This window comes from Aquarana catesbeiana, linkage group LG06, assembly GCF_042186555.1.
Source record: "Aquarana catesbeiana isolate 2022-GZ linkage group LG06, ASM4218655v1, whole genome shotgun sequence".
NCBI lineage: Eukaryota > Metazoa > Chordata > Amphibia > Anura > Ranidae > Aquarana > Aquarana catesbeiana.
This window is the reverse complement of record NC_133329.1, coordinates 411,812,721-411,826,760: the sequence shown is the minus strand read 5'-3', so window position 1 is coordinate 411,826,760 and position 14,040 is coordinate 411,812,721. Positions and strand designations below refer to the sequence as shown.

General features: G+C 43.4%; 1 protein-coding gene across 1 annotated transcript in view; it reads right to left on the bottom strand.

Annotated features, from left to right (window-relative positions):
- Positions 1–13,505, bottom strand: part of LOC141147285 (uncharacterized) — a 50,611-nt gene extending 37,106 nt beyond the window's left edge. The window contains exons 1-2 of the mRNA XM_073634494.1: positions 13,313–13,505; positions 48–149 (exon numbers count right to left, since the gene is read on the bottom strand). Of these exons, the coding sequence (XP_073490595.1) occupies positions 48–149; positions 13,313–13,418 (208 nt within the window). The 5' untranslated portion in view covers positions 13,419–13,505. The remainder of the gene's footprint in view (positions 1–47; positions 150–13,312) is intronic.
- Positions 13,506–14,040: the final 535 nt, after the last annotated feature.

Below are 14,040 nucleotides of genomic sequence, written 5' to 3'. Positions count from 1 at the left end.
AGTCCAGGTGTGGTGTTAGGCCCCTCCCCCTTGTAGGTGGTCATTACCTCTGAAGGCCAGGAACACAAAACCGCAGGTCAGAAGGAGAAAAGATACCACCGCAATGACATGAGAAGTATGTTCTTTGCATTTTCCTCTCGGCTTGTGATCTGAGGAGTGAAGAAAACATTGGAAAGATCGGAGGTCAATTAGTTTCAGTATAAATCACACAAATAGGAGACATGAAGGGAACACAAAGACACTGAATTTCAAAAGAGCCAACTTCCCTAAACTACAAACCTTGCTAACAGGCATAAATTGGGATAAAATATTAGGAACAAAGAATACGGAGGAGAGATGGGTTTGCTTTAAGAGCATATTAAATAAGGGCATTAGCCAATGTATCCCATTGGGTAATAAATTTAAAAGAGCGAACAAACATCCTGGATGGCTTAACTCCAATGTAAAAATGCATATAAAAGCAAAGGAGAAGGCCTTCAAAAAATACAAGGTTGAGGGATCATCCTCAGCATTCAGAATTTATAAAGAATGCAATAAGAAATGTAAGGGTGCAATTAGGATGGCTAAGATAGAACATGAAAGACACATAGCGGAGGAGAGCAAAAAAAATCCCAAGAAATTCTTTAAGTATGTAAACAGTAAAAAAGGGAGGACAGACCATATTGGCCCCATAAAGAATGAGGAAGGACATCTGGTTACAAAGGATGGGGAGATGGCAGAGGTATTGAATTTATTCTTCTCCTCAGTATTCACGAGTGAATCGGGGGGCTTCAGTAACCAAAACTGCAGTGTTTATCCTCATGACACAACACAGGAAGCACCTACATGGTTAACAGAGGACGGAATTAAAATTAGACTTGAGAAACTTAACATTAATAAATCACCGGGACCAGATGGCTTGCATCTGAGGGTACTTAGGGAACTCAGTCAGGTGATTGCCAGACCGTTGTTCCTAATTTTTACAGATAGTCTATTGACTGGAATGGTACCAGCTGATTGGAGAAAAGCCAATGTAGCACCAATATTTAAAAAGGGCCCAAAAAACATCCCTGGGAATTACAGACCAGTTAGCCTAACATCAATAGTATGTAAACTCTTGGAGGAGATGATAAGGGACTATATACAAGATTTTAATAATAAGAATGATATCATTAGCAGTAATCAGCATGAATTCATGAAGAATCGTTCCTGCCAAACCAATCTATTAACCTTCTATGAGGAGGTGAGTTGCCATCTAGATAAAGGAAGGCCCGTAGACGTGGTGTATCTGGATTTTGCAAAAGCATTTGACACAGTTCCCCATAAACGTTTACTGTACAAAATAAGGTCCGTTGGCATGGACCATAGGGTGAGTACATGGATTGAAAACTGGCTACAAGGGCGTGTTCAGAGGGTGGTGATAAATGGGGAGTACTCAGAATGGTCAGGGGTGGGTAGTGGGGTTCCCCAGGGTTCTGTGCTGGGACCAATCCTATTTAATTTGTTCATAAACGATCTGGAGGATGGGATAAACAGTTCCATCTCTGTATTTGCAGACGATACTAAGCTAAGCAGGGCAATAACTTCTCCGCAGGATGTGGAAATCTTGCAAAAAGACCTGAACAAATTAATGGGGTGGGCGACTACATGGCAAATGAGGTTCAATGTAGAAAAATGTAAAATAATGCATTTGGGTGGCAAAAATATGAATGCAATCTATACACTGGGGGGAGAACCTCTGGGGGAATCTAGGATGGAAAAGGACCTGGGGGTCCTAGTAGATGATAGGCTCAGCAATGGCATGCAATGCCAAGCTGCTGCTAATAAAGCAAACAGAATATTGGCATGCATTAAAAGGGGGATCGACTGCAGAGATAAAACGATAATTCTCCCGCTCTACAAGACTCTGGTCCGCCCGCACCTGGAGTATGCTGTCCAGTTCTGGGCACCAGTCCTCAGGAAGGATGTACTGGAAATGGAGCGAGTACAAAGAAGGGCAACAAAGCTAATAAAGGGTCTGGAGGATCTCAGCTATGAGGAAAGGTTGCGGGCACTGAACTTATTCTCTCTGGAGAAGAGACGCTTGAGAGGGGATATGATTTCAATTTACAAATACTGTACTGGTGACCCCACAATAGGGATAAAACTTTTTCGCAGAAGAGAGTTTAATAAGACTCGTGGCCACTCATTACAATTAGAAGAAAAGAGGTTTAACCTTAAACTACGTAGAGGGTTCTTTACTGTAAGAGCGGCAAGGATGTGGAATTCCCTTCCACAGGCGGTGGTCTCAGCGGGGAGCATTGATAGCTTCAAGAAACTATTAGATAATCACCTGAATGACCGCAATATACAGGGATATGTAATGTAATACTGACACATAATCACACACATGGGTTGGACTTGATGGACTTGTGTCTTTTTTCAACCTCACCTACTATGTAACTATGTAACTATGAGTGAACTTTACTGAACAAGCCATAGCCAAGTGTACCTGTCACTGCCACACACAGCAATGACCGAGCTGAACTTGGTTTGATGACCAAACTTTGCATTGGTCTTTTTGAAAATATTTATTTCAAAACTTTTAAAACGTTTTATATCTATTTAGCAAGAAAGTCGGGAAATTGTTTAAACCCCTGTTGGGTTCCTTTTTGTTGTCTTTATCACATAAGGGGGATTTTCCTTCACTTCCTCCGTTAGCCAGTTGTCCCCATTAGAAGATTTCCCATCACTTCTCTTGTAGAGAATCTCCCCAGTGGGGACACAGACAACAGTACAAACATTACAGAGGTTCTAATCCAGGGGAACCCAAACTCTCGCAATCCTTTCTAGCTGCTTTTATAACCAGAGCTAGGGCAGGGGGTGGGCAAGAGGGAAAAGGTGCCCAGGGCGCAGCGGTAGAGAAGGGGTGTCCCCTCACTGCACGCTCCAGATCTGCTGTCAGACTGTGCTCCAACAGGCCAACTCTCCACCCACAGCTGACATGGAAAACGCACCCTGCATGTGCAACTGCCTCGTAAAGGCTAGAAAGCAAGCCACTGACCATGTGTGTGCAGTGCACACTCCACGTCAACCATGGGCAGCCAGAGCAATGGGGCAGAGAATGGGTGCAGGGCGGTATACCCATTCTATATTATGCATTAGCAGTGGGTGAGGGGGGTGCAGTTTCACATCCAACCAGTCCTGGTACTGAACCAATATGAGATTATCAGAGATTTAAAAAAGCCATTGCTATAGGCTTCAGAACAGGACCTTTTATACACTGTAAAGTCTTTTTTGGTCTGGCCTGAGTTCGTTCTATGAGCCCATGATATGTCCCTCCACCATGTGAAATCACTGGTATCAGTGGGAGGAATAGTGCCCCATTGTTGGTATCAGTGGGAGGAATAGTGCCCCATCATTGGTATCAGTGGGAGGAATAGTGCCCCATCATTGGTGTCAGTGGGAGGAATAGTGCCCCATCATTGGTGTCAGTGGGAGAAGTAGTGCCCCATCATTGGTGTCAGTGGGAGGAATAGTGCCCCATCATTGGTGTCAGTGGGAGGAATAGTGCCCCATCATTGGTGTCAGTGGGAGAAGTAATGCCCCATCATTGGTATCAGTGGGAGGAATAGTGCCCCATCATTGGTGTCAGTGGGAGGAATAGTGCCCCATCCTTGGTGTCAGTGAAGGAATAGTGCCCCATCATTGGTATCAGTGGGAGGAGTAGTGTCCCATCATTGGTGTCAGCGGATGCAAGAATGCCCAATCGCTGGTATCAGTTATCAGAATAGTGCCCCATCATTGGTATCAGTGGGGGGAACAGTGTGCCATTATTGGTGTCAGTGGGAGGAATAGTGCCCCATCATTGGTGTCAGGTGGGGGGGAATGGTGCCCCATCATTGGTGTCATTGGAGGAGCAATACCCCGTCAGTGGTATCAGGGGGGAGGAGTAGTGTCCCATCATTGTTAGTGGGAGGAATAATGTCCCATCATTGGTGTCAGTGGGAGGAATAGTGCCCCATCATTGGTGTCAGTAGAAGGAATAGTGCCCCACCATTGTGTCAGTGGGAGTCTCCCCTCCCCCAGTGATCAGACTGTACATTGCAACTTTGTTGCGAGTCACAAACTTAGAGGCTGCAGCAGGGGCTGATCTGTGTCAGACATTTGCAAACAGTAACTGCACAGGCACCAGGATTTACATGATTGTGTCATCTGTGAGCCACCACCTCAGTCCAAGAAGTAGATGGTGACCCTGGACGATCCCTGAAAAAAGATGGTAAAAGATGAAAGCATTGCCAGGGGAAGTCCTTTGATCTCTGTGAGAGGTAATAAATACCTGGAAGGGTCATACTGACACAATGTTGAGCATGTATGGACTTAACATGAATATATCTGATGACAGGTCCACTTTATGGGAATGAAGTCACGGTTCAACTAACTTTCCTGCACGTCACCTGAACTTTACACTTTGATAAATCATCCCCTTGGTGGAAGGGACAACAGTGTCATTCCAAAAATATTCCAACCCAGTTCACATTGGTCTTTTTTGGGGAAAAGGGGGGGGGTTATGTGCCGCCCTTTAGAGTTATGGCTGCTCTACTCTAGAAATAGCCCGACCACCCCAGAGGCCGGGGGATGGTATATCCAGATTGCGGGGGTGCCCCCTCTGTATTGGGTAATTCCCATCAATTAAAGATTAAAGAAGTGAAAGTTGCAGCCTCATCGTAATAATCGCTCGACATCTGCGATTGGACTTCAATTATAGAATTATTATCACATCCTCTCTCCCCCCCCGAGATCAGATTTCCATTATTTCATCATAGAGGACAACAGAGGAAATCTGAATCTTTCTCTCACTTCTTGTTTCTGCCATAAAGGAGATTTTATTAGATCAGCATTCTCGTGGTGAATTCTCCATCACATGGCAGAGAATCGGAGCTTGAGGAAGTGTGGTGACCCCCCCAGGTGTTTCTGGGTGAGGGAAGGGTGGGGGGCACTTCCTCCTGACAGTACTGAGGTCGCCTTTGCTAGCCTTGGTTTGTGAACATGCTCTCTGCCTGGCTGTGAAGATGAACCCGAGGTTTCAAAATCATTTCTGAGTGTCCATCACACCGGGGGTGATAGAACTGCACTGGGGGGGCTACAGAGCAGTCCCACCACAAGACAAAGCAAAGGCCTCATCCCCTACCTGGGCATTGCATGCTGAATAAAAGTCAAGCCGTAGTGTGCGGCAAAAAACTTTATTCCATCTCCATAAAGTCTGAGAAAACCCCCATTCCCGATCCTCCTGATTGGCTCCCGCTTTGTCCAATCACAGCGGGAGCAGGTCTCCGGTGGTGCGCGCCCCAGACCCAGAAGAAGGAATCACGTACAGGTACATGATTTCGCGCTTAAGGGCCTCCCTGCCACATAGGCATTGGGCTGCTACAAGAGCATTCCCGCCACAAGCAAAGCAAAGGCCTCGTCCCCTACCTGGGCATTGCGTGCTGAATAAAAATCAAGCAGTAATTTTTCCAGCACAGTGTGTGGCACAAAACTTTATTTTCCGTCTCCATAAAGTCAGAGAAAACCCCCATTCCTGATCCCCGTACTCCAAACACTGAACCGACCGGGACCAACCATTCAGATTTTTTTCTACTTTAAAATGACAAAATAAATGTTCTTAATCACTTCAGAAGGCCATTTTTTTGACATTTTTTCCCCACACAAATAGAGATTTCTTTTGGTGGTATTTAACCACTTCAATCCCAAGCCCTTTCACCCCCTTCCTGCCCAGGCCAATTTTCAGCTTTTAGCGCTGACACACTTTGAATGACAAACGCGCGGTCATGCAACACTGTACCCATATGACATTTTTATCATTAATAATTAGAATTTTTTCACACAAATAGAGCTTTATTTTGGTGATAATTCAATCACCACTGGGCTTTTGATTTTTTTGCTAAATTGAAAAAAAAGATAAAAAAATTTAGAAAAGTTAGTTTCTTTTATAAAATTTTGAAAATAAATAATCTTTCATCATAAATTTAGGTCAAAATGTATTCTGCTCCTTTTTTTTTTTTTTTGGTAAGATATAACCTAAATTAGTGTATATTATTTATTCTGTTGGAAAAGTTATAGAGTCGATCCTGATGTATTGACGGTCGATCTCATTTCCCGAAGCTTGAAAATGCCAGGACAGAACAGATACCCCCAAATGACCCCTTTTTGGAAAGTAGACAGTCCAAAGTATTTAGTAAGAGGCACGGCAAGTTTTTTTGAAGTTGTAATTTTTTGTCACAATTTTTTGGAAAATGAAGAAATTGAAGAAAACTTTTTTCAGTTTTTTTTTTTTTACATACTGTCACCAGTGCAGTACAGCATCATCATATACCTGGTGTGGGGGTGATCAGGAACACTGACTGGTGACAGTATGTATAATTTTTTATTTTTTTTTCAATTTCTGTCTTTTTTTTTCCATTTTTTTCTTTTTGTTTTGCTTTGTGCACTGGTCCAAATCATTTGTTGGAAGGGGGAGGGGGGGGGGTTATGGGGTGCGGTTGTTTTTCAGTGGTTGGGCTTTGCCCCTTAGTTCCAGTGAAGGGAACTCTTAAAGAGGAAGTAAACCCTGGTAGGATTTACTTCCTCTATTTCCCTGCAAGGGTAAAGCATAATGGGCTACTATGCCCATTATGTGTCACTTACCTGACACTGAAGCCAGCGCTGTCGCTGTTGTCCACATGAGCAGGGAGATTCCATCCTCGCCCCTCTTCCTTCGGGGGCCACGAACTCCGGCTCTGTGACTGGCCGGAGTCGCGTGACGTCACTCGCGTGGAAGCCGCCAGACACGGCATGACCCCTATTAGAAACCGCATGATGTGCCCTTTCTAAAGCCTTAATATAGGCTTACCTGTAGGTAAAAGTGGTTGTACAAGGTGTACAGGGTATACAGGGTATACAGGGTATACAGGGTGTACAGGGTGTACAGGGTATAAAGGGTGTACAGGGTATACAGGGTATACAGGGTATACAGGGTGTACAGGGTGTACAGGGTATAAAGGGTGTACAGGGTATACAGGGTGTATAGGGTATACAGGGTGTACAGGGTGTACAGGGTATAAAGGGTGTACAGGGTGTACAGGGTGTACAGGGTATACAGGGTGTAGAGGGTGTACAGGGTATACAGGGTGTACAGGGTGTACAGGGTGTACAGGGTGTGCAGGGTATACAGGGTGTACAGGGTGTACAACCACTTTAAGGCGTCAGTATACCAAGACATTTTGGACAACTTCATGCTCCCAACTTTGTGGGAACAGTTTGGGGACGGCCCCTTCCTGTTCCAACATAACTGCGCACCAGTACACAAAGCAAGGTCCATAAAGACATGTGCAATTAGTTTTGTTCAAATTCGTTTTTTTCATCAAACGCAAATCTAAAAATTCGAAAGAATGAAAGACATTCGGATAGTTTTGTTTTTCTTATTTTCTATTGTAATTAAATTATTAACCATTATTATAGTTTGTTTTAATTATTATTTAATAATAATAAAAACTATAATAATAGTTATAAACTATTAAATTGTATGTATTGGAATTTCCTTTGAAATTTGGCTAACTGTTAGTGAACGTAATGAATATGAATTTATCCGAAGTTACGAATGAGTGAAATAACGAATACCCGTGCCCACCCCCTTGTGTGACAATAGTGAATTAATATTTGCTATTGTCTTCCTGCTTCTCCTCCCGGCCAATCAGGAAGCAGGTCTTTAAGTGATTGTAAAGGTTTTTTTTTTTTTTTTTTAAATAACAAACATGTCATACTTACCTCCACCATGCAGCTCGATTTGCACAGAGTGGCCCTGATCCTCCTCTTCTGGGGTCCCTCGGTGGCTCTTGCGGCTCCTCCCCACATCTGATAACCCCCTCAAAGAAGTGCTTCTCCCGAGGGGGTTACCTTGCAGGAACGCTTCCGAGTCCAGCATACGGCATCCATAGAGGCCCAATGCTGGACTCGGCCCCGCCCCCCTGGCGCCCTCATCTATGGATTTGATTGACAGCAGTGGGAGCCATGGCTGCGCTGCTATCAAGCTATCCAATCAAGAGATCCGAGAACCCTGGGCAGAGAGAGGGCGCGTCCCCATGGGTCAAGTTCGAGGGTTCAGGTAGGTGAAACGGGGGCTGGGGGGCCGGTCACTGACTGGTGTTTTTTCACCTTAATGCATAGGATGCACGAGGGATCACAACCCCTTTAAGACTGACTGGCTGAGAGGAGAAGCGACCGTATTGGCCTGGGAGTGGGGGGGGGGAGTCGCCGAGGAGGAGACGCAGAGGGAAGACACCAAAATTGCCTGCGGCCTGGGTGGGGTAAATGCAGGGCTGATGGACGGACGGTCGAGCAACTGGGGGGGAGGGCTGGGGGGGGTATGGGGTTTGACTGACTGACCAATTGACCAAACGAACGGGGGGGCGTTAGTCGGGTTGCCGCCCCCTCCCCACAAAAGAATTAAGGAACCGGCCACCACCGTAACTATCAACTAGAAGAGCAGAGAGCCTGTTGGGCCCTTAGAATCACACTCTAGCGCAGGAGATTATTATTTAGGATTTATTTAGCGCCAACAGTTTGTGCAGCGCTTTACAACATGGGGGCAGAGAGTACCGTTACCATACAATACAATAGAGGAGGAATCAGAAGGCCCTGCTCATTAGAGCTTACTAAGAAGTTCCAGCAAGTCCTCAACTGAAAGCTCCCACATTTTAGTAGTGACAAGTACACTTTGAGAGCCCCGCCCACGCGGTGCAGGTGTGTCCATTTCAGGTTGGGAGTTCCAGGGGGCCACAAAAGTCAGAGTTATTGTTTGGGGAGATTTTTCACACAGTGAAATTTTGCCATTTTGGTAAAATCGTTGGAGAAGAAGGTGAAATTAAGGTACTTTGTTTTTGTTTTTAAGGATACAATGGGGTTCAAATGTCTCCAGAGGGTTATAGAAGCTCCTTCTTCCTCCCAACCCTTACTGCTCATCTATACCTCAAAAAATAATTTTTGGTAATAATGATGTTAAAAAAAAAATCAGGGAGCATTTTTTGTAGTCCTCGAAAAAAGCAGAAATGAGAACTTAAAAGCTGCAATACAAATACAGAGTTTTTATTTTTTTTCAAAATGCTAAATAAGTTTTATGTGATTTTAGATGACGGAAAAAAACAGAAACTTTCAATTCCCCTTAATAAACTGCTTAGACAAAAAAAATGCTTTGTTGTTTTGTTTTGGTTTTTATAAGGCAGCTTTATTGATTTCACAATTTTATTGATTCTTATTTTTTATTTAGTTATAGTTAAGTTTATAATTAACAATTGATAATAATTAAGTTTTATTGATTTTCATTTCATTAATTAACTGCAATCTTAGTGTTCTTTGTGTTTTACTTTTTTGTGTGTTTTTGATCATTATTGTGTATTTCCTTTTTTTATTTATTTTTTTTTTTTGTGTGTGTATTTGATCATTATTGTGCATTTCCTTTTTTTTTAATTTTTTTTTTTCTGTGTGTATTTGATCATTATTGTGTATTTCCTTTTTTTTAATTTTATTTTTTCTGTGTGTATTTGATCATTATTGTGTATTTCCTTTTTTTATTTTACATTTTTTGTGTGTGTATTTGATCATTATTGTATGTTTACATTTTTTTTATTGTATTTTTTTTTTTTTGTGGGAAAAAATGTAAAATAATAGGAATGATCAGGAGCTGCTTTTTTGCACAAAAACAAGTCCAGAAGAGGTGAAAGGAGCTTCTGTTACAGTTGCACCCTTAAAAAAAACACCAAAGACTAAGTTGTTTTGCCTTCTGCACTGACACCAATACATTTTGCCAAAATGGTCAAATTTGATGAAATCCCCTACATTTTGCTGAGATTTTGAGGAAAACAAAAATCTCATTTTTGACAATCCCTGCTTGTAATCTGCTTTATTTAAAAAAAAAAAAAATCGGATGGCAGACGGGTGTCAGCGGACACATCTCCGCTGACATCCGCCGGGACCATTGGAGTCAATGGATGGCCCACTCGGATTTGCGCCAAAAACAGACAGGCGAATCTGAGCGGGCCTGTCGTGTGAAAGGGGCCCAAGGCTGTGTTCACATATCTGCAGGTGGCCAGCGGTGGCCCGTCCATACAGGGCGCAGGGGCACCGCCCCCTATCCATGCGTCTAGCCCCAAATCTACATGCAGGGCACTGGACGCATGGATTCCAATGAGGTTTTTTTTTTTTTTTTTTTGGAGGCACATGATTAAAGCTTGAGGCTCTAATTGGCTTCAGAAAAGGGTGGACTTGGGGCGCAGAGCACTGCACCCTGAGCCTACCCAATTGTGTGACAATAGCGAATTATTATTCGCTAATGTCCTCCTGCTTCTCCTCCTGACCAATCAGGAAGTGAGTCTTAAGACCCAATTGGAGGAGAGGAGAAGCGACTGTATTGGCTGCTGAGGAGGAGGGGACGCAGAAAGGAGCTGAAGCTGCCCGTGACCTAGATTGGGTAAGTGCGGGACAGGCGGGTGGACGAGCGATAGGAAGGGGGAAAAAATTCCCCCTTCCTAGCACAAATCCTCTACCCCTCAAATTTTCCCTCCAAGCGCAAATCCCCCCCCCCCTCCAAAATCCCCCTCCTAGCACTGATTTCCCTCCCCCAATCTCCCATCCTAGCACAAATCCCAACCCCCCCCCCAATTTCCCCTCCTAGCACAAATGCCCCCCAATCATCCCTACTAGCACAAATCCCCCTCCCAAAATGTTTTCCCCCTCTTAGCATAACCCCCCCCTCCAAATATCCCCTCCTAGCACAAATGCCCCCCCAATCATCCCTACTAGCACAAATTCCCCTTCCAGTAAAATGTCCCCTCCTAGCACAAATCCCCCCCCCCCTTACAACAGTTCTTACCTCCTGCTGCCCCCCCAAATTCCCCCTCCGAAAACAAATCCCCCCCAATCTCCTTGTGCTGCACCACATGCAGTCCAGTGTGATTTTTCTTTTTTCTCCTCAAAAATGCACGGACAGTATACAGTATAGGTCACATGGGTTCCAAAGGCAAAGTTCACACCGTAGCAGAGCCTTCCAGTACAGTCAACAAAAATAGAAAAATGCTGCATTTATTTCTGCAAAGGAACTGTGCTGGAACAAGGCAAAATGCATCAAAAATGCAGCGCAGCGCACGACACCAGAAAATGAAGAAAAATGTGAAATATAAATAAATACATTTACAATTTTCAGCTTTCAGCGCTGTCACACTTTGAATGACAATTGCGCGGTCATGCAACACTGTACACATAGGACATTTTTATCATTAATAATTATAATTTTTTTCACACAAATAGAACTTTATTTTGGTGATAATTCAATCACCACTGGGCTTTTAATTTTTTTGCTAAATTGAAAAAAAAGACAAAAGAAATTAGAAAAGTTAGTTTCTTTTATAAAATTTTAAAAATAAATAATCTTTCATCATAAATTTAGGTCAAAACGTATTCTGCTCCTTTTTTTTTTTTTTTTGGTAAGATATAACCTAAATCAGTGTATATTATTTATTCTGTAGGGAAAGTTATAGAGTCGATCCTGATGTACTGATGGCCGATCTCATTTCCTGAAGCTTGAAAAGACTCCTAGCACAACTCCCCCTCCAAATGTCCCCTCCTAGCACAAATGCCCCCCAATCATCCCTACTAGCGCAAATTCCCTTCCCAAAATGTTTTTCCCCTCTTAGCACAACCCCCCCCCTCCAAATTTCCCCTCCTAGCACAAATGCCCCCCAATCATCCCTACTAGCACAAATTCCCTTCCCAAAATGTTTTTCCCTCCTAGCACAACCCCCCCTCCAAATTTCCTCTCCTAGCACAAATGCCCCCCAATCAACCAACTAGCACAAATCCCCCTCCCAAAATGTTTTTCCCCTCTTAGCACAACCCCCCCCCCTCCAAATTTCCCCTCCTAGCACAAATGCCCCCCAATCATCCCCACTAGCACATTCCCCTTCCAGTAAAATGTCCCCTCCTAGCACAACCCCCCCCCCCCTTACAACAGTTCTTACCTCCTGCTGCCCCCCCAAATTCCCCCTCCCAACACAAATCCCCCCCCCCAATCTCCTTGTGCTGCACCACATGCAGTCCAGTGTGATTTTTTTTTCTCCTCAAAAATGCATGGACAGTATACAGTATAGGTCACACAGATTCCAAAGGCAAAGTTCACACCGTAGCAGAGCCTTCCAGTACAGTCAACAAAAATAGAACAATGCTGCATTTATTTCTGTATGTAAAAAAAAATTTAAATTGTAAAAGAAAAAAAATGAGGGAAAAAAGGCATCTAGAATGCATCAAAAACGCATGTAAACATGCATGCAGACACACCTCTGGAACACATCAAGACTGCGTTTTTGTGGTGTGAACCGGCTCTAACAATGCATGGCACCGCAAGCGTGACACACACTTTGTGCACATCCATGGAACGCTCGGGACGAACCTAAACTATATAAGCCCAGCTTCACACTGAGCTGCGGGAATGAAGCCGAGCGATTTCATATCTCACTCCTGCATGTCAGTCCCGATTTCGGCTGCGATTTTACAAACATCTGTGAGAGTTTCTGAACAGATTCCCCCCCCCCCCCCAAAATCGCAAAAAGTAGTACAGAAACTACTTTTTGAAATCGGTGCAGCGTCGCACCGGTTAGGACGGTGCCATTGCCGGCAATTGCCACCGATTTGGCATGTAAAATCCCCTATGGCACCAAAGTGAACCAGGGCTTAAAGCCCATCACACCCGACATTCACATCACAAGGGCAGGTTGCTGCAAGTAGAGAGAAGTTGATGATTTTTTGTTTTCATCTTTTATGATTACAATGTTTCAGTTTCGGTAAAGAAAAATGTCACCAGAGAAATTCTTTGTATCCTCACTGCAATTATAAATGTATCTTTTAGGTTTCCAAATATTATCACACAGGATGAGTATTTGTAGCACATTAGCTGGAATATCTGCATCTCTAACTACACTATGATACAATTCTACAATATAATATACAAAAAAACTAAATATAAAACACCAAAAAATTCTACTATTATACAAAATGCTTAGCTCTAAAAATAATTATTATAACTAAATATTTATGAATAATAATTCCAATGTTGATATTATACTGAGAGCATTCCTTGGCCACCCCCTGATCTGCTCCTGCACTGATGAGCATTAAAATGCATCTTACAGGTTGTCACTCTCTATATATCTGGGAGGTGATGACTGATAATCTGTATCATTTTACAGCAACATGAAATAACAAAAAAACAAACAAAAAACAGATCTAGAACAAGATTACCATCCTGCTAAAATAAAACAATTTTTACCAGATATTTCAAAAGTGGCCATTGAAGGGGTCGCCATGTTGCTCGCCATGTTTAAGGACCTGAACTTTAAATCTTCATCAGGCTGAACATAGAGCGGGTTATCCATCACAAAACCAGGAATGGATCTGGAGGGCTCTGTGGCCACTTTCCCTCATTTATTCCCTCCACCCAGGAGGTTTCACAATGACAGATCAGCACTTTACAAAAATACTTCTCTATGGGTTATGATAATTATGAGTCTGTAGGACACTCCTTCCAACCCAGAGACTTCCTCCAACTCTTCCAACTCGGAGCAATGTCTGCACCCCACAAGTAGAATAATACCACTAAGTGAGGCAGAGCCACCAACTATTGAAGGAAATAAATATGAAGGATCCCGATTGTTTGCAGGGGATCGTCTGTTGATAGACTGTTGTCCTAAAATCCCACCATTAGTACGCTCCTTCTGACAATTACATAGTTACATAGTAGGTGAGGTTGAAAAAAGACACAAGTCCATCAAGTCCAACCTATGTGTGTGATTATGTGTCAGTATTACATTGTATATCCCTGTATGTTGTGGTTGTTCAGGTGCTTATCTAATGCCCCGTACACGCGGTCGGACTTTGTTCGGACATTCCAACAACAAAATCCATGGATTTTTTCCGACGGATGTTGGCTCAAACTTGTCTTGCATACACACGGTCACACAAAGTTGTCGGAAAATCCGATCGTTCTAAACGCGGTGA